General features: G+C 40.2%; 3 protein-coding genes and 1 long non-coding RNA gene across 7 annotated transcripts in view; 2 read left to right on the top strand and 2 right to left on the bottom strand.

The window, feature by feature from the left end:
* Positions 1 to 420: 420 nt before the first annotated feature.
* On the bottom strand, positions 421 to 17,180 carry arhgef5 (Rho guanine nucleotide exchange factor (GEF) 5). 3 transcript variants are annotated; one of them, XM_077719998.1, is made up of 16 exons: positions 17,017 to 17,180; positions 13,436 to 13,530; positions 9,463 to 12,648; positions 8,737 to 8,779; positions 8,594 to 8,643; positions 6,729 to 7,102; positions 4,988 to 5,148; positions 3,812 to 3,964; positions 3,605 to 3,734; positions 3,433 to 3,507; positions 2,725 to 2,814; positions 2,508 to 2,650; positions 1,806 to 1,949; positions 1,664 to 1,734; positions 947 to 1,051; positions 421 to 868 (listed from the first exon to the last, which is right to left on the bottom strand). In XM_077719998.1, the coding sequence occupies exons 3-16, from the start codon at positions 12,626 to 12,628 to the stop codon at positions 732 to 734; spliced, it is 4,842 nt and encodes a 1,613-aa protein (XP_077576124.1). In that variant the 5' UTR covers positions 12,629 to 12,648; positions 13,436 to 13,530; positions 17,017 to 17,180; the 3' UTR covers positions 421 to 731. The 3 variants fall into 3 exon arrangements, with proteins under 3 accessions (XP_077576124.1, XP_077576123.1, XP_077576125.1); XM_077719997.1 differs by lacking the exon at positions 17,017 to 17,180 and adding an exon at positions 13,623 to 13,936; XM_077719999.1 differs by lacking the exon at positions 17,017 to 17,180 and having other exon boundaries at positions 10,138 to 12,648; positions 13,436 to 13,616.
* The window catches only part of phc1 (polyhomeotic homolog 1), a 12,710-nt gene continuing 6,520 nt past the window's right edge, over positions 13,166 to 19,355 (top strand). For both annotated transcript variants that reach the window (XM_077720001.1, XM_077720000.1), the window contains exon 1: positions 13,166 to 13,398. In XM_077720001.1, coding sequence (XP_077576127.1) covers positions 13,326 to 13,398 — 73 coding nt within the window. In that variant the 5' untranslated portion in view covers positions 13,166 to 13,325. The remainder of the gene's footprint in view (positions 13,399 to 19,355) is intronic.
* Positions 16,173 to 19,172, top strand: m6pr (mannose-6-phosphate receptor (cation dependent)). Its single transcript, XM_077720006.1, has 7 exons — positions 16,173 to 16,299; positions 16,800 to 16,963; positions 17,037 to 17,209; positions 17,354 to 17,463; positions 17,576 to 17,706; positions 17,776 to 17,902; positions 18,127 to 19,172. Exons 1-7 carry the CDS (start codon positions 16,294 to 16,296, stop codon positions 18,247 to 18,249), a joined length of 834 nt encoding a protein of 277 aa, XP_077576132.1. The 5' UTR covers positions 16,173 to 16,293; the 3' UTR covers positions 18,250 to 19,172.
* LOC144198841 (uncharacterized) overlaps positions 17,611 to 19,355 on the bottom strand; it is a 2,280-nt gene continuing 535 nt past the window's right edge. The window contains exon 2 of the long non-coding RNA XR_013326788.1: positions 17,611 to 17,949. This is a non-coding gene — a long non-coding RNA (uncharacterized LOC144198841). The remainder of the gene's footprint in view (positions 17,950 to 19,355) is intronic.

Below are 19,355 nucleotides of genomic sequence, written 5' to 3'. Positions count from 1 at the left end.
CCACCAATAGGCGATTTGAATACAATTTGAGAAACGCCCAACGTGTACGTGCGTTACGTGAAGAAACTTGTTTACATACTTGTGGTAATAGATATTGATTTCTAATGTACTTTTGTCAAATAAATTATGGTTTATTTAAAATATTTGGTTTCATTTTTGTTGTTTTTATTCACTCCTTCAAAGCTGAAAACCAATGTAAATGGATTGTTTTAATAACAAGTGACAATTAATATTCTTTGGAAAAATATTGTTCAATTAACCTAAATTTAGTGTGACAACAATTTGTGCATCTTTTACATAGGAAATTAACTGTCTCAATTAATCTCCAACAGTACATTCTCCATATTTTTCTTTCCTATTTTTATTTTCTTATTTTTCCCATCTAGAATAGTTGGCCCAAGTATCAAATTCCAACAAAACTTGGCAGTGGTAAAAGATTCCAGTCACTCTTGCAGGATATTTCCACGTGATTGAAATCTAAATTTATTGAAACATTCTCTAAAATGTTCTGTACATTTGCAAAGTATCACATTTATACATGAAATCCTCAATTGTTCACTCCAGCTGATAATACATCCATCATCAACTCATCTTCCCTTCTCTAGTTGATATAACAAATGTATTATTTTAGCCTCATCTCCCATAGTTGGTTAAAAATCTCACAGTGTCCTTAAAAAGGCAGAAGTATTGCGCAAAAATTCATTTCAACCTCCAGCTTTTTCTACTACCGCTCACACGGCGGCTGTTGCGAGTTTGAGAGCGTCCGAAAGGTTTCGTTGTCGGACCCTGGCGTTGTTGATCAATTCCAAATGCGATTCCGGGACCCATCCGCGATGTCCATCGGACAGTCTGGTGCCCTCGACCCAATCTTTGGAAACCCCAAAACACACAAAATATGAAATCCATAGTACACATTAAAAAGGACTTGAAAAAAAGGTGGTCTTACGGTCGCTGCTCTGCTGGTGCACAAGTATGATGTCAGCTTTTTCTAACGATAACTCATCAGGCTGCTGGGCCACAACAGCCCGGATGCACTGCATCTGTGGGAAATCTAAAACCGGACAGAAATAGGAGGAATGTTACTGCTCGAGTAAAGTTGAAGAAAAGTGGAGGCAAAAACTAATTAAAAAATCAACTACAATGGCTCCCAAAACCAATTAAATGCAAAACAACAGAAGTATATCGCATTTTATGGAACAACTCTTCCAGTTGTGTCTGTTTATCGCATCTTTCATACAAATTTTTGGACACTGGGTGTTTTTAAAGGGTGGAATTGGTAGTTGAAAAAAGTGGAGAAAAATTACAGAATTTACATATAAAGTACTACTCTGCTTACGAAATATTCAAGTTATGAAAAAAGTTCTGGGACCAATTGATTTCGTAAGTAGAGGTACGACTGTACTTTGCATTTTGAATTAAAAAACTGCAAAAAATACAAAGCAATGCTGACATTTCAGACATTTTTTGGGGCGGAAACATTTCAAACTTTTTAATGGAAAACATGCTTTTGATAAAACCGCTAACCTAAAAGATGACGATTTTGATCAATGTTTTTGCATTTTGATTGAATAAATTTGATTATTGCTTTTAGCAGACCGATGTATTTTGACATAAAAATGTAGTTCATAACATTGGCCGATATCACAATTGAGCAATTATTTACCTTGTGCCGAAGAAAAATCGACTTCAGGGTGAGGACGGGAAAGGGCGGATATCCAACGTAGCTTATCACTCCTGAAAAAGAGGCAAAAAAATTAGTATAAATCCTCAAAACTTTTTTTTGTACAAAATATGTCGCTTCTCACTGTGTGTCGGTCCTTAGCAGCAAGGATTTGTGCGCCGTGTGCAGTCTGAAGAGGTTTTTCTGCAGGGAATGAAGTTTGACGCGGCAGTTCTCCGCACGTAACTCCGCCACGGGGGCGTGGTCTATCACCGTAAATTTCCCTCCTCTGAAAAAAATGCAATATGTGATAAAACAGAAATGCTATGGAATTTATGAATTATTTCTATTGAATATTTTCATTTAACGATAACAAGGGCTTCAAATATTAGACAATATTTTGTGGACCTTATTTGACATTCAATTGTCTTGTTTTGTGATGGTCAATAAAAATTTATATAAAAAAAATTGAATAAAAATGAAGATATGCATTCAAATAAGTGTGGCCTGTTAATTTTTAGTCAATTGTTGTTTTTTTTAATAAATATATTAGGTCCAATTCATTCTGATGGGGAGGGGCAAATGAAGGTCTATGGCTCCTCCCAGTTTAAGTGAATGCCAGGTGGTCGTAGTTCATTTGGAACTCGTTTTTTTGTTGGAAATTGGGGACTTTTTCAGCTAATTACGGATTTATGGAACATATAACTTTTTTCAAGTTGTCTTCATTTTGGCGCTTGGTTCAATGGAGTCATATCAAAAAAATATGTTGAAAGAAAATGAATAATAATCCTCCATTGTAAGACGGTCAATGATTATGTGTATCTACTTCGATAAAATGCTGACTCACTCTTTTTGTTGTGAAAGTAGCAGGTAGTCGTTGAATAAGTGCATGTAGATATTCCTCTCTGTATCCTTGAGGGAGAAATCCATCAGTTCGGTGACCGGTCCTTCCCGCACTAACCTCCGAGATTGACTGATGAGAGGAAGCGTCTGCAACGGGCAAAATTAGATTAGCCATTTTTCTTCTGGGAAATTGCAGGGGGAAAAAAAACTCCTTTACATACCCTGCACTCAAAGTCCACCCTGGCGCTGAGAGACACCAACGACTCGATGCTTTTCATTTGGGAGATGCTGTCGTTACTCTCTAGGATCAGCTAGAGAGAAAAATTAAGTTGTCCATCAATTCAATCAAATTTTATAAAACACAGTTGTCAAATTCAGCCAGCAAACGGAATCATTGACATCGTGTTTCTTGCTAAAGATAAAATTGAGTGAAAGTATTTGTAGTCCTCAATAAAGGATCAAGAACTACAGATTTTTCAATTATCGCGGCCATGTTTGGTCGACATTAACCGCGATATTCGAGGGATCACTGTATACTTATTTAACCAACATTTAAAAAGTAAAAATAACATTACAGCATATTTACTGGAGTTACATTATATATGAAATACATCAATATTTTAATGCAAAAGAATAAAACATTGACGTTTTTCCCTTTTTGGTTTTCATTTGAAAAGGCAAAAAAATGAGTAAAATGCACATTTTTATATTGACAGTATACAACATTCGCTAGAAGACTTGTTTCATTTAAAATGAATGCAAATCTTTAAAAAAATTAAAAGATAGATGATTTTGCTCTGATTTTTTCCATAAAAAAAACTATAAAAACGTTCAATGGTGGTAAGAGTTAACTTTTTTGGCCAAAAATAAACCAGTTGGGCCCATATGAAATCTAGTTAGCAATAATTTGGTGAATTTTGGTAATGTACCTTCTCTAAAAGCCTCAATGCTTTAATAGCTTGCGTGGCTTCTGCCGTGCCTGCCGTTGTTCTCTTCACGATGTTCTGGAAAGGACACAAACAAGAATCAATATGTCAACAAAGACCAATAAAGAGAAGTTAAAAGCACAAAATTAAAAAAAAATGGAATAGAAAACCCCACCTGGACCAGCAGCTTGATTCGTGTAATTCTTTGGAACGGAAGGACGAGGAAGGAACGGAGAGGTAGTCTCTGACAAACTGGACTTCTTTCCAACTTCTCCACAATGCGCCTGAAGCCCGGATTCTCGTTCCTAAAAGGCAAAGGCCAGAATGATTTGGAGCCCCGCGAGTCACGTTCGGCGGAGTGATGCCTGGAAGAATATCCCACATGAGTCTCTGATAGGTGGCGTCCTGGTAGGACTGGTTGGTGAGGTAGGGTACGTAAACCATCTTGAAGCGCTGGCAATGGCGAGCGATGATGTCACACACGGTGAAGTGCATGATGTCCGACTCCAGCCGTTCCTCCAGTTTTGACAAGAAACTAAAGAAGGAAAAAAACAAATTCAATTACATTGAATACTATTATTTTCATTAATATTATCAATTATGAGATTTAAAGCCTCACCACTGAGTGCACAATAACAAAAGTAAACAAACAGCCAAATAAATCCTCACTAAATATTAAATGAATAATGAATGAATAAGTTATAAATAAGTAGTCAAAATGATAAGTTTTCCCCAATATAAGTAAATAAGGAAGTGCACAAATAACAAAAACAAACAGAGAAATAAAAAAAATGACTAAATAATAACTATTAAATAAATAATTCATAAATAAGTCGTCAAAATGTTTTCCCCAACATAAATAAACAGAGAAGTGCAGAAATAATAACAACAAACAGACAAATAAATAATTACTAAAATAACAATAACTAATAAATGAATAAATAAGTAATCAATAAATAAGTTGTGAAAATAATAGGTAGGGAAGTGCAAAAATAACAACAACAACAAAACAAATAAATAAACACACAATCACTAAATATGTAGTAAATAAATAAGTTGTCAACATAACAAATAAGTATAGTTGTGTTTTTGTCATTTCATATAGGCGCAAAAAAACATAGTATGGTATGTAGTAGTAATAGGGGTAATTTTACTAGTTTTTTCAATTACTGTGGCAATGTCTGGTCTACATTATCCGCGAAAAACGAGGTATTGCTGTAGTAGTTAACATGGATAAGTAGCTAACATGAATAAGTAGGTACAAAATGTTTAAAGTGGTTAGCACTAAGTCTTGATTAAGTCCTTTTAAGTGCAGAACTTGAGTTGAGTACAGTGACGGCACTTAAGAAGAAAGTGTCCTTAAAGTGTCCGTTTGTCTTGGCTGTTATGGCCCTGTAGTGTGCCACTTTGTGGCCTGTTTATTCATAGTATTATTGAATTCAAAAAGATTGGCTGGCACATCACACAATTGCAACAATAGGCATCAAGATCTTAATGCAATAACTCTTCAATTAATGATGTAAATCCGTCCAGAACCAGATTGGAAATGATGTCTAACCTGTGGCTGATGGCACGGACGTCCGCCAGTCTGGAAAAGAGCCAATTCCGATCCTGGGTGGCCAACAGCGCCCCCAGCTGTTTGGACTTGACGAAATGCTCGACCACAATGTCCAGACTGCGGCAGTAAGACGCCTCGGAGGTCACCACTTCAAAACGTACCTACGATGACAGGAATAGATGTCAGTCGGTGACGTCTTTTTGCAAAAAAAGTGGAAGTCTGGATGGCGATTCTGTAGAAAAGTTAACTGGTAACGGCATATCGGTGCTTACGCATGTATGGCTTCTTCTCCCAGGAGAAGAATGGGGAAATTCCAGTATTTCTGTCATCATTTTTTAGTAGCCAGAATTGCGAAGTCAAAACAGAGTGATTCATTGTGTTACGCCCCGATGAATATAAAATCAGTGGCTGATGATGTCGAACGAACCCCCCAGAGGAGCTTTGTTCGTAAAATTGTGTAAGGGGACGTTTTTTTTTTGTTGCTTTTTGTTTTGCAGATGTTTTGAATTTAGGTTAGTAGAGAATTGTGTTTATTGTTGATTAGAAACATCTCTTTCTTAGTATTGTTGTATTGCCAATTGATATTAAATGGGGAAGTTTAGTATGACTAATTTTAATAAATAATGTAAATATCTGTTTTGAACTAATTGAGAGTGTTGACATTGGCAAAAAAAAAGGCCTTGTTTGCCTTAAAAAAATTGCTTAAATATTTTCAAAAGCCATCCAAAATAAAAAAATGAGTTTTTTTTAAAGATAAGTTAAGAATGAGCAGAGAGATTATTGTCAACGTTTCAGGATATAGTATTTGAAAATATGGTAAACGGAAGGGGTAAATAAATGTTGGGGTCATGAGGTCAAAGGTCACAGAGGTCATAGAAGGAATTTGGCAGTCACTCAAGAAGAGACAAAGGGGTTGTTATCAAACTTGCTGGATTTTTGTGATATGAAAAGAAAAAGGTGAGTAGATTTTGGGTCATGAGGTCAAAGGTCACAGAGGTCAGAAAGGGAATTTTGCAATAATAACTCTTGTTGCCATTGATAGTCATAGACATCAAATTCATTTCAACTAGAATGGTTGAAATGGACATGGTTAGCGCATCGGTGTCACAGTTTTAGGGTCGAGGGTTCGATCCCGGGTTGGTCTTCAGTGTTAAGTTTGCATGGGATTTTTTCGGGGACCCCGGTTTTCTCCTATGTCTCAAAAACATGCATGCTGACTAGCTCTCATGGGCAAACTACAGTCCGCGGGCAACATACGACCCTTTAGGCATTTTAATCCGGCCTGCCGACATTGTCCAAATAATGTATTTTTTCCCCCCAAGATGGCGCCGTCACACGGAAGCCAGTGCCAGTAGTTCTGTCCACTCTTATTTGTTTTTGGTGTTTTACAGCCCCTCTATCTATTTTTAAATGACATTTTAATATTTCTTAATACATTCCTTTTTACTTGACTTTGTACTTTCTACTTTTTACTTGAATGATGAGTAATAAGTGTGTTAATACTTTAGTCCTTTTTTTCTGTTCATGTTTCATATGTACTGTTAACGGAGGCACTTTTTTATATGTATCGTATTTTGTGCTGACCCGGCCCATCTATCAAATCTTTAAAGTCAATGTGGCCCCCGGGCCCAAAAGTTTGCCCACCCCTGGGTTAGCCCATAGTTAGTTGGGATAGGCTCCAGCACCCCCGCGACCCTTGTGAGGTTAATCAGTTCAGAAAAAGTGTGTTTCTGCACATTACCTCTTGAAGTCGCCTCTCGTCCTCCGTGATGTCCTCCAGCTCGCCGCTGTTCCGGACGCCGGGCAGTTCTCGCCACAGCGTGGCCGACTCCGTGAGCGCGATGGAGAGGCGGGGGGACGAAGGCCTGCCCTCGATCCTGGGGGGCTCCGGGAGAGGCAAGCTTTTCACGCTGGTGATAGAGCCCGCGTGGGACAGCGAATGCGGGTGCGGGATGGCGGGCAGCGGCGGCAGAGGGCGGCGAGCCGGCGGCGGGGACGGAGCGGGGGACGACGCCGAACTGTCCTCGCAAGCCGACGGGACGTCGGAGCGGGATTGGCGCAGGATTTCAAAGTTTTGGGCTGCCTCGCTGTACTGCTGGTAAAGTTGGGCGCGATCTGTTGTGTGGAAGCCAAGAACAGGATGTGAGAAGAAGAAAGAAAAGAAAGAAAAAAAAAAAAGAACTCTATCATATCATCTCATTTACACACGCTTGCTGGAATGCAAAGTCACAAGCGACAGCTGCTTTTCCCGCAAGTTTGTCCATATTAACGCTTGCGCAAACCTGCCTCGAGCTTGCACACACACACACACATACATACACACATACACATACACACATATACCACACGTATATACAAAGTCTTCCAACACACACTTTTGACATCTGCGTTAGTCACAATTGCCCTGGTTTGTTAATCCTTCACTGGGTGCTTTGGCTGCCATTGACAGTGCCAGATGTCCAATCCAGTTTGATTTTATGAGGGGGAATGGACAAATGTGGACGAATGTTGACAATTCAAAATGGAGTGGATTTCTAGCACCGTCAATGGCATCTAAAAGTTAGCAGTAATTATTTTGCCCTTTTTACTTTTATTTATTTATTTTTAACCTAGGAAAAATAAAACAGGACAGGAACCCATTTTTTAATAAATATATTTTTGCTAAATAGATAAAAAATAACATTATATTTAGAAAAAAAAATCTAGTCAAATAGTCATTTTTTTAGCAAATTTCATTTCAAATTTAATATAAACAAAAATTTAAAAATCTTCCTGATCTGTTTTTTTTCTCCTTGTTTAATTATTTCTTTTGAAATTTAATTTGAGTTAAAAAAACTACTCAAAATAAAAGACATAAGCATTCATAGACAGTTTTAAGCATTCAAACAAATTAAAATAAAATATAAGTGATGAGGATTAGAAAAAAAAATATATATATATATATATATATATACAATAGCTTATTATTTTGGACAGAATTGATCATAATAAAACTATTATTCTTATATTTACTTCTACCGGAATAGATGAAAAAAAATTACAATAGAAATAATTCACTTTTGGCATAACCTCTCAAGGGTTGCCACAATAAAACAGTCCTCAAAATAACTCTAATAAACATGCACCTAAATAGCCCCAAAATGTGATGTCCACATGTATGTGTATGCCAACATTTTCCGAAGATTCCTTCTTTTTTATGACCAAAAAGAGACACTTGCCCTAAAAAGGGTCGAACGTCTGCACAAAACCAAACATCGACTTTTCATTTGGATTGCTTTAGCTAGAAAATTGTTTGCAAAGTCAAGCAGTGGGATGGTCTTAACCCAGGTTTTTCTGCAAAGATGAATCACGGCCGCTAAAGGGAAATGAACCAATGCGTCACGCTTTTCCCGTCTGTTCACGAGGCCACGGTATACATCTGAAGGAACTTTACCGCGCCCCCGCCAAAATAAAACGCCCGTTTAAGATTTATTAGGAAATTACAGCGAAAACAAGTTTGGAATGTTTCCCTCTGAGGACTTCTATTTATATTCTACAACTTTACAACTAATATCCAAGAAAGGATTGTTTTTTAAGCATATTGACAAAAAAGTACAAAGTACTCACTGAAAAACTTGGAGTTCCTTTTTCGTCTTCCAATGGTGTCCAAAACGTTTCTGGAAAAATACGGCAACAGTTGTTCGTCATATAGGAAAAACACAAACTGGATTAATGGAATTTTTGGGTTTTTTTTAAGTTTTTGGACTAACCTGAGTTCCACTTCTCCCCAGCTTTTACTGCGATCATCCTCATCTGTAACAAGTAATAGTTTAACTGTCAAAATATGACACACCTGTTTCCCCATAAAAGTAATTGTGAAGTAGTAAAAAGTAGTAAAAAAGTCTTGAGATTTGTTGAGGAGTGGAGTTAAAAAAGGGTAAGAAGAGCCAAAATGGCGACAAGCATCTGATTCAAGCGTGTATCTAGCTTATTAATTTCCCAGCGTTTGGTTTTCTTCTCTACTTCCATCTGGATTTGACTCCGCCCACCACCCAATTACAATCGCACCTGTGACGCATGCATTGCAAAGTAAGAGTGAAAGGAAAAATATGTGATCTGAAGAAATTAAATTTGGGAGATTCCACCTTTACATCATTTTTTGGGGTACCATAAATTAACAGTACAGCAGATTTGAGGGTTTGGGTTTGATTACCGTTGAATCATTTCAGAGTTCAATCAAGCAAAACACAAAATGTCCCTAAAAAAATCACGAAATATTCTTTATATTTCAAACTTAATCAAAAAACAGCCAATATTTTTTAGCAACGATCTTCCCGAGACCAGAATTGACCTTCAAAACATGGTCTGAAGACCCAAACTGGTTTCAACCATCTCAGTTTTAGACTATAAAATCCATTTTGATTGGTATTTTTGGGACACCCTGTATAATGCACCTGAAAGACTCATAATCAGAAACTGGCTAATGTTGGTGTTACCTGTTGTGTTGAATATTCGAGTTCTGCGATCCCCCGCAACACCTTCCTCCTCCTCTTCCTCCTCTACCAGTGCCTCGTTTCTTCTTTCGGCGGTCTTACGGATCCCCCGTCTCCTCAAACGCGCTTCGGGACCCAGATCCCGAAAACTGCTGGTGCTCGTCAAGGTGCCGCCTCCCATTTTCCTCGCCTCCGGGTCCACATCACCTACACTACTCTCATCAATTTCTGACACTACCTCATTCAAACCCTCTGGAAAACCAATCTCATCCTCCTCTTCCTCCCAACCCACCTTCTCCTCATCCTCCTCTTCCTCCCCACCTAACCCACCTTCTCCAGACATCATCTGGAACTCCAATGGAGCCTTACAATTCAAAATAGGACAGCTACTCGGCTTATACAAAGTGTTACTGACACACAAAAACATGTCTACATCCCCCCTTGTCTCTTTCTCACCCTCACAATTCTGTTGCTCACAATCGGTCATATTAACGTCTACAGTTAATTTATCCATAGGACGATGAGACCGAGGTTCAGACTCATTACGCACCGTCATCTCCAGATCCTTCGACCCTTCTACATCTACCAAAGTGTCAGCGTTAATGTAGTGTGCGGGTGTGTCTGCATGCATGGCTGAAAACTGGTCAGCATGCATGTCTTCCCGGCCTTGCCTCGTACCTCTATGTCCTTCCACCTCCACCTCCAACAATTCTCCATCTTCCTCTTCCAGCTCGGGTTCAGAATGCAGTTCGTCTTCGCTAGAGTTATGAAAAGACATCTCCGAGGCAAGTTGGGTGTCCTCCTCCTGTGACGAAGGTGGAGCCGGTTCTCTTGAGCCATGGTCCTCGTTCAATTCTTCCCCAGAGTGTCCCAGGATTTCCCGTACCACGTTTTTAGCCCACTTAAGGTGTGGAGCTTGGGAATGGCGTTTAGGCTCCTCAGTCATACTCCAAGCGCCGCTCATTCGTATCCGTATGGCTTCCTTTTCTTCTGGGCTCATTAAGTTGACATCAAGTCCTTCCAAAGCGGGTAGAATTTGATCCAAAGTCACCTGAGAGTAGACATCGGCGTAAGGATTCTTTGGGAGGGCGGAGACTTCTTCTTCTTCCCTTTTGGCAATGGCTTTACTCCTTTGGCGCCATTTCATGAGGAGTTTTTCCGTTTCCGTGTCCCTTTTAAAAGGTCCGATTTTGGCGTACGGGTGTTCCGGTTGCCTGGGCCTCATTCTCGGATCATCCGGTGAAGAAAACCTTTTGTGACTGTTTGTCAGGTTCTCGTCGGGTAACAAACGCTGGTCTAACGGCGATTGGCAGCTGAGACTTTCTGCAATCAGGTTTTGTCTTGGTTCTTCCTCTTCTTCTTCCTCATCAACGGGTGACGACGACACCCGGTCAGACTCTGGCGTTGGTAACGTTTGACCAATGACGCAAAAGACATATTTGGGCTCCCTTCCCTTCTGTGTTAGTTCCTCCTCATTAGCATGTTCCTCCTTTGGGGAGTTGTCATCAGTGTCCCCACCTTCCCAATAGTCCTGACAGTCCAAAAACTCCTCTCGCTCGTCCTCGTCGTCGTCGTCGGCGCCGCTGGAGACGGTCACAAACCCGTCCTCTCCAGAGAGCATTCGTTCTTTATCAGACCTCCACCCCGTCTCATTTCCCCCTTCGCTGTCCTCACTGTTACTCCCTCCCTCGACATCCCTCGGCCAGATTTCCCCAACGTGTCCATCTCTGGCCGCCAGACGATCTAACTCCCCCGCATCGTCCTCATTCGTCCCCTCCCGCCGCTCGGCGTCTTCACGTCTCCGACTTTCGACACGTTCTCCCTCCCTGACGGGTTTCTCTCTGTCTCCAAAGTCGTCTTCTTGGGACGACTCTTTACTATTCCTGCCCCTTTGTGGTTCTAACCACATCCGTCTGTGCTCCGGCAGACCGTCTCCTTTCTCTTTACCGTCTATCCACCTTCGCCTTTGCTCCCGTCTCTCGGCTCTGTTGCCGTCCTCCCTCTCACTTTCCCTACCCGACTCTCCCTCTTGGTGACCGTCTCCACCTCGCCTGCGTCGCAGGTCATTGTCCATGTCGCTACTCCACTCTCCGCTACTCTGAGCTTTCGGCGGCGGTGGCGCCCTTGGGGCCGCCTCCTCCAGCGTTGTGTCATCCCACCTAGGGTCAGCCTCTCTTTCCTGTCTTCGCCTTCCCTCCCTCAACCCACTCCCTCTATAATACTCCCTCTCTCTCCGTTGCCTAGTCCGTCCTCCCCCGTCCTGCAACGCTCTCTCGTCAACTTTACTCTCCTCCCCCCTCCCCGATCGGTCTGTACCTCTCCGTCTGTCTCTGTCTGTCTCTCTCCCGGCGGCGCCGGCCTTGCTGTCCCCTTCACTTCTACTATGTTGATACGCCAACTCATCCCGTTCCCTGGCCCTTACCCGTCCCGTCTCTCTCTCGTCACTGTCTCCCTCGCTCCTCGTACCCCTCGCCCCGGCTTTCCTACGGGTCCTCTCCCAATCCTCCCTATCTGGACGCGAGCCCCTGTCTCTCCCACCCGAGATGTCCCTCCTTCTCGCACGGTCTCTTTCCCTCCTGTCCCGCGAACCCCCAGACGGCGAATCTCTCCTATGGTTTGGGAAAGCAAGGCTGGACACGTGATGTCTTTGCTTGGATTTCTCATAGCGTCTCCATTCAACTCTTTCCATCTCTCTATGCCGAGCCCGTTCTCTGTCCCGGTCCCAGGCATCGGTCTCAGTCCTTCTGGGCTTTTCTCTTGGGCGTCCATACTCTAGTCCACCATCCCTCTCACGGCTTCTTCTCATCCTGGGAAATGTGTCCCCTTTCTTAACATCAAATTCCATCTGTTTCTCAAACTCCCTCTCTAAAGTCGAAAGCGGCCTCCCATTCCTTCTCTCGTCACGCTTCTTCTCTCTTGAGGCCTCCCTCATTCTTGGAGCAGGACCCGGCTCATGGTACCTCTCGCGGGGGTCCGCATCTCTAAACTTGGACTTGTCTTTCGCTTTCTCTCTTTCCCGATCCCGCCGTCCCTCTTCCCGATCTGACCGGGTGGTCATGGCTGCCCTGGGACTGGAATCCCTGGAGATTCTTCCACCTGAACTAAAGTCACGTGTCTTCGTATTTGGGAAAGATTCCAACACGGTGCAGGTTGGCTTTTTGCTCCCCATGGTACCATAATTTGCAGAACCTAAACACATTTGACACAGCACGGTTACAAAAGCAAAAACTCACAGCTTATATAATGAAGCAAAAACAAAGACATTTCAACAAGTTTCAACATGTCCCGTGCCTAGCTCTTGCAGAACTTCATACTAAATCAGCAGCCTCCAGTTTACAGAGGCAAAAAACGAAGAAAAACTGACACCCTCCTACAATTTGCTAAGAAAGCAGTGCCAACTAACAAAGCACAACATACCAAAGGAAGCCTTTGAGAAAGCACGGCCTGTTACACATAGGCACGACATTTAACACTTACATCTTGACAGAATACGACCTACATTGCACAAGTCTACAAAAACTAAAACTCAAAGAAAACACATAGTATGTCATGTTTATGTGTACATACCTGTCAACCTCGAACCATTTGTGATCTTACCAAATTTTGTTTTCGCCCTTACATATATGTATAAATACATGGAAAATCTTACCACTTTACTTTTTTGTAAAAAATCACGAACAACAAGTAGAAAATGTATGAAATGTTTATCATGATCTTTTTTTTTTAGCCAATCAGAGGCGCCGGTACATATATCACTTGGCAGACATGCGTTTCCGGGAAGAAACAATGGCGGATGGTGAAAAATGGCTAGAAAGTGCCTTAATTTATTTTTTTTTCTCAAAATCACCGTTTAGCGTACCATTTTCATGTGTACAGCGTACCAATATAAAAATGGGCTTTCAGTTGTACCAATTACGGCGAGAACGTACCAGTTGACAGGTATGTGTGTAAATCCCACGAAAAAAAAGCCACTCACCTGAAGAGTTAGTCTCCCTCTTCACCTCCCCGACTGCACACAACAAACAAAGACACTTGCACCACTTTCACATTGTCCCAGATGACTCAATAAACCTGAAATATGTTACAAAATGGTTACAAAAATCCTGCTATTTACGCCTTAACTCCCCTCCACTTTCTCGCTTGGCTACCCTATCTCTCCCCACCTCCTTCCTTCTTCAAATTCCCAAACAAGTCTCAACAGATTGACACTTATTCTCTCCCCTCCTCCTTTCAACACCTTTGCGTCTCGTTGTCCTCAATAAGCAGCTCTCACCGAGTCCATCTCGCGTTAATCATCTCTTACAAAAACGGGAATTCTGGACGGTTTCGCCCGGGTGAGAAACTACTAAGAACAAAAGTATACAAGTTAGCTAGCTGTCCTGCTTCATTCTACTCTTCCCCAAACACAGGAAATACACCTCGTTGGAGTTTCAGGCTTTTCGAGAAGCTGGTTGGTGGATTCAGAGTAACTGGGTGTGGCCGTGTAACCCGCACACACACACACACACTTGTGGCCAGGTAAGGTGATAATGGCGCGGGGGAGGGGAAAGAGTAAGCAAAGTTTCTCTGGCGAGGCCTTGAAAAATAACTCGCATTCCCGTGAGTGGTATTAGGGAGGGGAATAGGAATGCAAAACACATTTTTACATTATTAAAGCAAAAGGAAAATGATTTGGTGAGGAAGGAGGACAACATGGGTGTTTAAGTTATTAATTTTTTTGATGTTTTTTGGGATTAAAATGGACTTAGTTTTAGTTTTTTTTTTTGGAGTGAGGGAGTAGTCATTTTGTTTTGTTTTGTTTTGACCATCATAAACTAGATTTAGTTTCAAATACATACTGAAAAAGTTTTTTTTGCATATTTTTTGTGGCTATGTCAACACATACTATGTATATTTTGTGATTTAATACAAATATTTGGATAAAAAAATAAAAGGACTGTTGTTTGTGATCAAAATGGGTTTTCATTCCAGTTACATTTATCTGGATACAAATATCAAATAAATCATATAAATGCCACATTTTGTTGGAGACAGACTTTTCTATTGTTACTGTTATTTCCACCCTTGTCTGTTTATAATTTCATGATTGTACTTTCCTCGGGAGCAAATTCTTGAGGAATGTTGCACATTCTTGGCAATGAACCGGATGCTGATTGATTGAAACTGATGCGCAAAAAAAGCCAGAGCGAGACTATATTTACTTCAGTTTTGACCATCATAAATTGTACAACTCTGTGCCTTCATTTACAAAGGGACATTTTAAAAGGTCGACTTTCTCCAAGGAAATGTATTCAATTGACGTGAATACGCTCACATGGTCATTTTATGCAAACTAACCTCTGTCTGTCCTTTTTCGTGATTTCCCAACATGATTAGATCATTAGATAAAGTCAAAACAACAATGCTCTTAAAAGGTAAACGGGATAACTGTTAATCAAACTAATCTTGTCAATTAAGGAAGGGGTGTCAATCATACGGACCGCAAGCTGGCAACAGCCCACTAGGGAGTCAAATTTTGGGGTTGTTCTGCCCGACAAGCAACTAGTAGGTTATTCATATCTTACGTACAGAATTACAATCTTATCTTTAGACATTGATGCCGTAGAAGAATGTTCCAATTTGCTTAGTTTTGTGATGCAGTTATTTTGTGTGTCAAAAGAAAGTAATCCAAACCTCCCAAAACCAGCAGGAGCTGGCACAAAGTCAATATTAAGTAAACAGAAACTGATTTGGATTAGAAAAACAACATATGCTTGTGAAAAATGGCATTGAATTTAAGTTTTTGGAATTATGGGGTTTGAACAGTGTGTTTGGCAATGTGTGCCACACCACAAAAGTGCTTGTTTGGAGCTTTTGGTTTTGTGGGTAGAATGAGGAAATAAGAAAAGGCTGCCAAGAACCAAACTGGTAAATTTCACCATAGGCCAAGTGTCATGTAAATGTTTAATCTGATACTGTAAAACGGATTTAAATTGAAAAGTTAACATGGCTCAGGCGTAGTGCACTTTGCAGGGAATTGGAATGGAGCCTTTTTAAACACCTGTGGTCACCTGACTTGGCTCCAAGACTATCACGCCCATCATTGGTGGGTTTTATCACGTGATTAATGTTTAGTTTCACTTCCGCAGTTGCTTCGTCGTTGTATTCGCGTCACTTTAACCGGTCGAATGACGTGTAAAAATTGACTTCGACAAGATTATCGACCTGTTAAATAAGTCAACGTGTTTTTTAGGACGGTAAAACCAATATGTCTTCATTTTTTTGGAGGACAAATGCATACCTGTCAACTGGTACGTTCTCGCCGTAATTGGTACAACTGAAAGCCCATTTTTATATTGGTACGCTGTACACATGAAAATGGTACGCTAAACGGTGATTTTGAGAAAAAAAAATAAATTAAGGCACTTTCTAGCCATTTTTCACCATCCGCCATTGTTTCTTCCCGGAAACGCATGTCTGCCAAGTGATATATGTACCGGCGCCTCTGATTGGCTAAAAAAAAAAGATCATGATAAACATTTCGTTTTGTAACACTTTCACCATGTGATTTCCGTTTCCTGTTCCCTTGTTTATGTTTACTTTCATTTTCACTTGTTGTTCGTGATTTTTTACAAAAAAGTAAAGTGGTAAGATTTTCCATGTATTTATACATATATGTAAGGGCGAAAACAAAATTTGGTAAGATCACAAATGGTTCGAGGTTGACAGGTATGCAAATGTGATGCAGTTCGTCTATTAGGGCCAACCAGGAAGTGGATTAAACGGTGCATCACTACGCTTCAGTGGTAACTAACTGGCTACTTGGACGGGAAGCAGCTGCTAAAAACAGAAATCATGCAGGTAAGTTAAAATAACCTTAACATTATTTACTATCTTATTAGATCAGTATTCTGTAATCACGCGCTTTTTTAATGCGTTCAGAGCTCGATATCAATATCAACGTTGTACTCCAGCGCTTGGGTACTAAATGTAGTGTATGAATTCTTACATAGGTAAAGTTAGATTTTAGTCAAAAATTAAGGTATTGACTATACTGGTACTTATACTGATTGATTGTATTACGTACATGAAATATTTCAAGCATATAGGCTGGTTGCACAGAACGATATACAAGAAATACCTTAAATAGATACTAGGGGGAACGGGGTTGGTTGTCAGAACTTTTATCCTCATGATGTTACTATCACTGCATCTTAGTTTTTGTTTTTACTAAAAGGATAATTATGTTGGGTTTGATTTGAAATCCTAAAGACTGTTACTCAGCCCTCGTACTTTTTAATGTATACATGTAAACCTGGCTCCTTGATATATTGCATTATTGTTCTATTTTCTTATTACAGAGGCTCAGAAATTCTATTGGAGATTGTCTCCTGGTGTGTATAGTGGCGATCCAGCTATTCCCACTATTATACGCTAACAACGTCACCAAAAACTGCAAACTCAACTTCGAGACAGAGTCGGAACGAAAAGCCCTCGCCCGAATAGAGCCACTCGGCCATAGGAAGTAAGTTGGGGATGGATTGGCCACAAAACAAAACAAAAAACACAAAAACTCACTTGAATCTTCCTCATGATAGCTTTTCAGCAGACTTTGTTATCGGAGAGGACAAGTACACATACGTGTTTCAGTTATGCGGCGATGCAGGCGGCGTTCCCGGAGCTGGCATCGTTCAAGTGAAGGTCCAGAAAACAGAGCAGAAGAGTGTCACCATTATTGGCCTCTACAATTCAACAGAAGTCATTGGAGGAAGTAAGTTGCTATTAATGTCCACTCATTGTACTTATTAGGCAATCTTTGTCATTTGATTTCTGAATACAGTAACCCTTTCAAACTTACCTCAACTCCTACTACAAGTATGTCTACTTGTACTACATGTTGTCCTCTTCCCAACAGCCGACTATGTGTGGCTTTCCTACGGCAACGGGGAAAAATATGACAACCACTGCTCCCAAGAACAGAGGAAAGCATTTGTCATGATATTTTGCAACAGGAATATCAATGTGGTTAGTATATTAAAACGTTATCAGGTTTTTCCAAAAAGAAATAACCTAAAATAAAAAGATTTATTTGAGAGTTAACCACTTTACAGCAATAAAAGCCATCTTGCTTTTCCAGGGGCAACTCGAGGTGGTACAGGAAAACAGAGAACGGAAGCAGAACTGCTTCTATTTGTTCAAACTGGAATCCAGTGCCGTGTGCCCGCCTATGGAACATAAACTTGGCGCAGGTTCCATCATACTTATCATGTGAGTACTACATAATGGGATGCGACATATATTTACGGAAGTTAGTCAATTTTCACATTTTTTTTACAGCGGCTTCTGCCTAGTGGCTGTTTACCTCATTGTAGGGTTCCTCTACCAGCGTCTGGTTGTCGGGGCCAAAGGAATTGAGCAGTTTCCCAACTATGCTTTCTGGGTGGAGGTCGGCAATCTCTCTGCCGTAAGTTCAAGTCCCGGGTCATCGTATTTTCTGACTATAAGTCGCACCTGTCCAAAAAAAACAAATTGCACAAAAAAGATCAAATACACACAAATACAGTTGAAATGGATTGGCTTTTGCAGTTAAATATCAATTATCTTCTTTGAAAAACTACACACTCATACAATGGAAATGATAGTACTTTCAATTCAATAATATTAACTCTTTGTAATCCGTCTTCACAGGACGGCTGTGATTTTGTGTGCCGTTCGCGGGACCGGGACGAGACCCCAGCTTACAGGGGAGTTTCGACGGAGCCTTTAGATGAGGAACCGGAAGAGCGAGATGACCACTTGTTACCGATGTGACATCGTCTTCATTGATTTATTATTTTATTTTGTTTTTTTTTCTCCCTCCACTTTGTGACTTTTCTGATGCTTTGAAACTGTTTGTAGGCAAACTCCGTTCTCATACCGGTTGTCAGTGTACTTCTTTTGGATGTTTGATGCGACAATAACAGTGAGGCGTTTTTTTGTTTGTTTTCTTTTGCACGAAATCGCCAAAGTATGTTTTGCATATTCACACTACTGCAGTATTTCGTCTTTTTGTTCCCTGCTGATGTCTGAAATTCAATGTTTAGGTTATAAAATTGCTATTTCTTTAGTAACTTTTAAGTTAGGGTCACTTGCATAATGTGAATGATTAAGTGCAGCCACGTTAAAACCTTTTTTTTTTTTAAATTATATTATTATTTTAAACATTCTATTTCAAGTCACAAACTGTTAATGCGACCTACAAATGTATTGTATGATTAAAATACACAAACTCAAATGTTTTACCTCACAAAAAGCAAGTGTAAAAAAACAAATAAAATAGATTTTAATACGATACATGCACTTTCATAGCAAATTACCAAAGTTGATGGAGAAACAAATATTTCAATGTTGGCTAATGAAATGAATGAAGAGAAAAATGGTTTCTAGATGCAAATAATTTGAAAATTGTAGCAAATTCAGCACTTGCTCTGTATCGTAAGCCGTACTAATATTCTTTTTTGTTGAATAGAGTACGCACGGAACTGGTTTAGTTTTCTGCTATGAATCATTGTTTTGTTTGCTTAAGTTATTCCCATAAGGTGTGTTATAATCAATCGATTTCATGTATCATCTGAAATTAGTCAGCAATCCTGAAAATGGAAAAAGGGACTGTTTTGGTCGCAACAGTTTGTACTTTTTGTGACATTTCAGCATGTAGCAATGTTTGAATAAAAATACTTCATGCATTGCAAGAATCTTTTTCTCTTATCTCAAATACATAGTTATAGTACTTTGTGTACAATGTGGTGCTCAGTTATGGTGTCCATTTTACCCAGAGTATTGTTTCTGTAAATTGAAATGGATTGGACGTCTATTGCCGTCAATCTAGGTGGTTTCACTTGTAATATTCCTCCTGTGCAAACTACTACAACATACTG

Source organism: Stigmatopora nigra, chromosome 7 (assembly GCF_051989575.1).
Source record: "Stigmatopora nigra isolate UIUO_SnigA chromosome 7, RoL_Snig_1.1, whole genome shotgun sequence".
NCBI lineage: Eukaryota > Metazoa > Chordata > Actinopteri > Syngnathiformes > Syngnathidae > Stigmatopora > Stigmatopora nigra.
The sequence above is the reverse complement of the archived record's forward strand: the minus strand, read 5'-3'. Positions and strand labels throughout refer to the sequence as shown.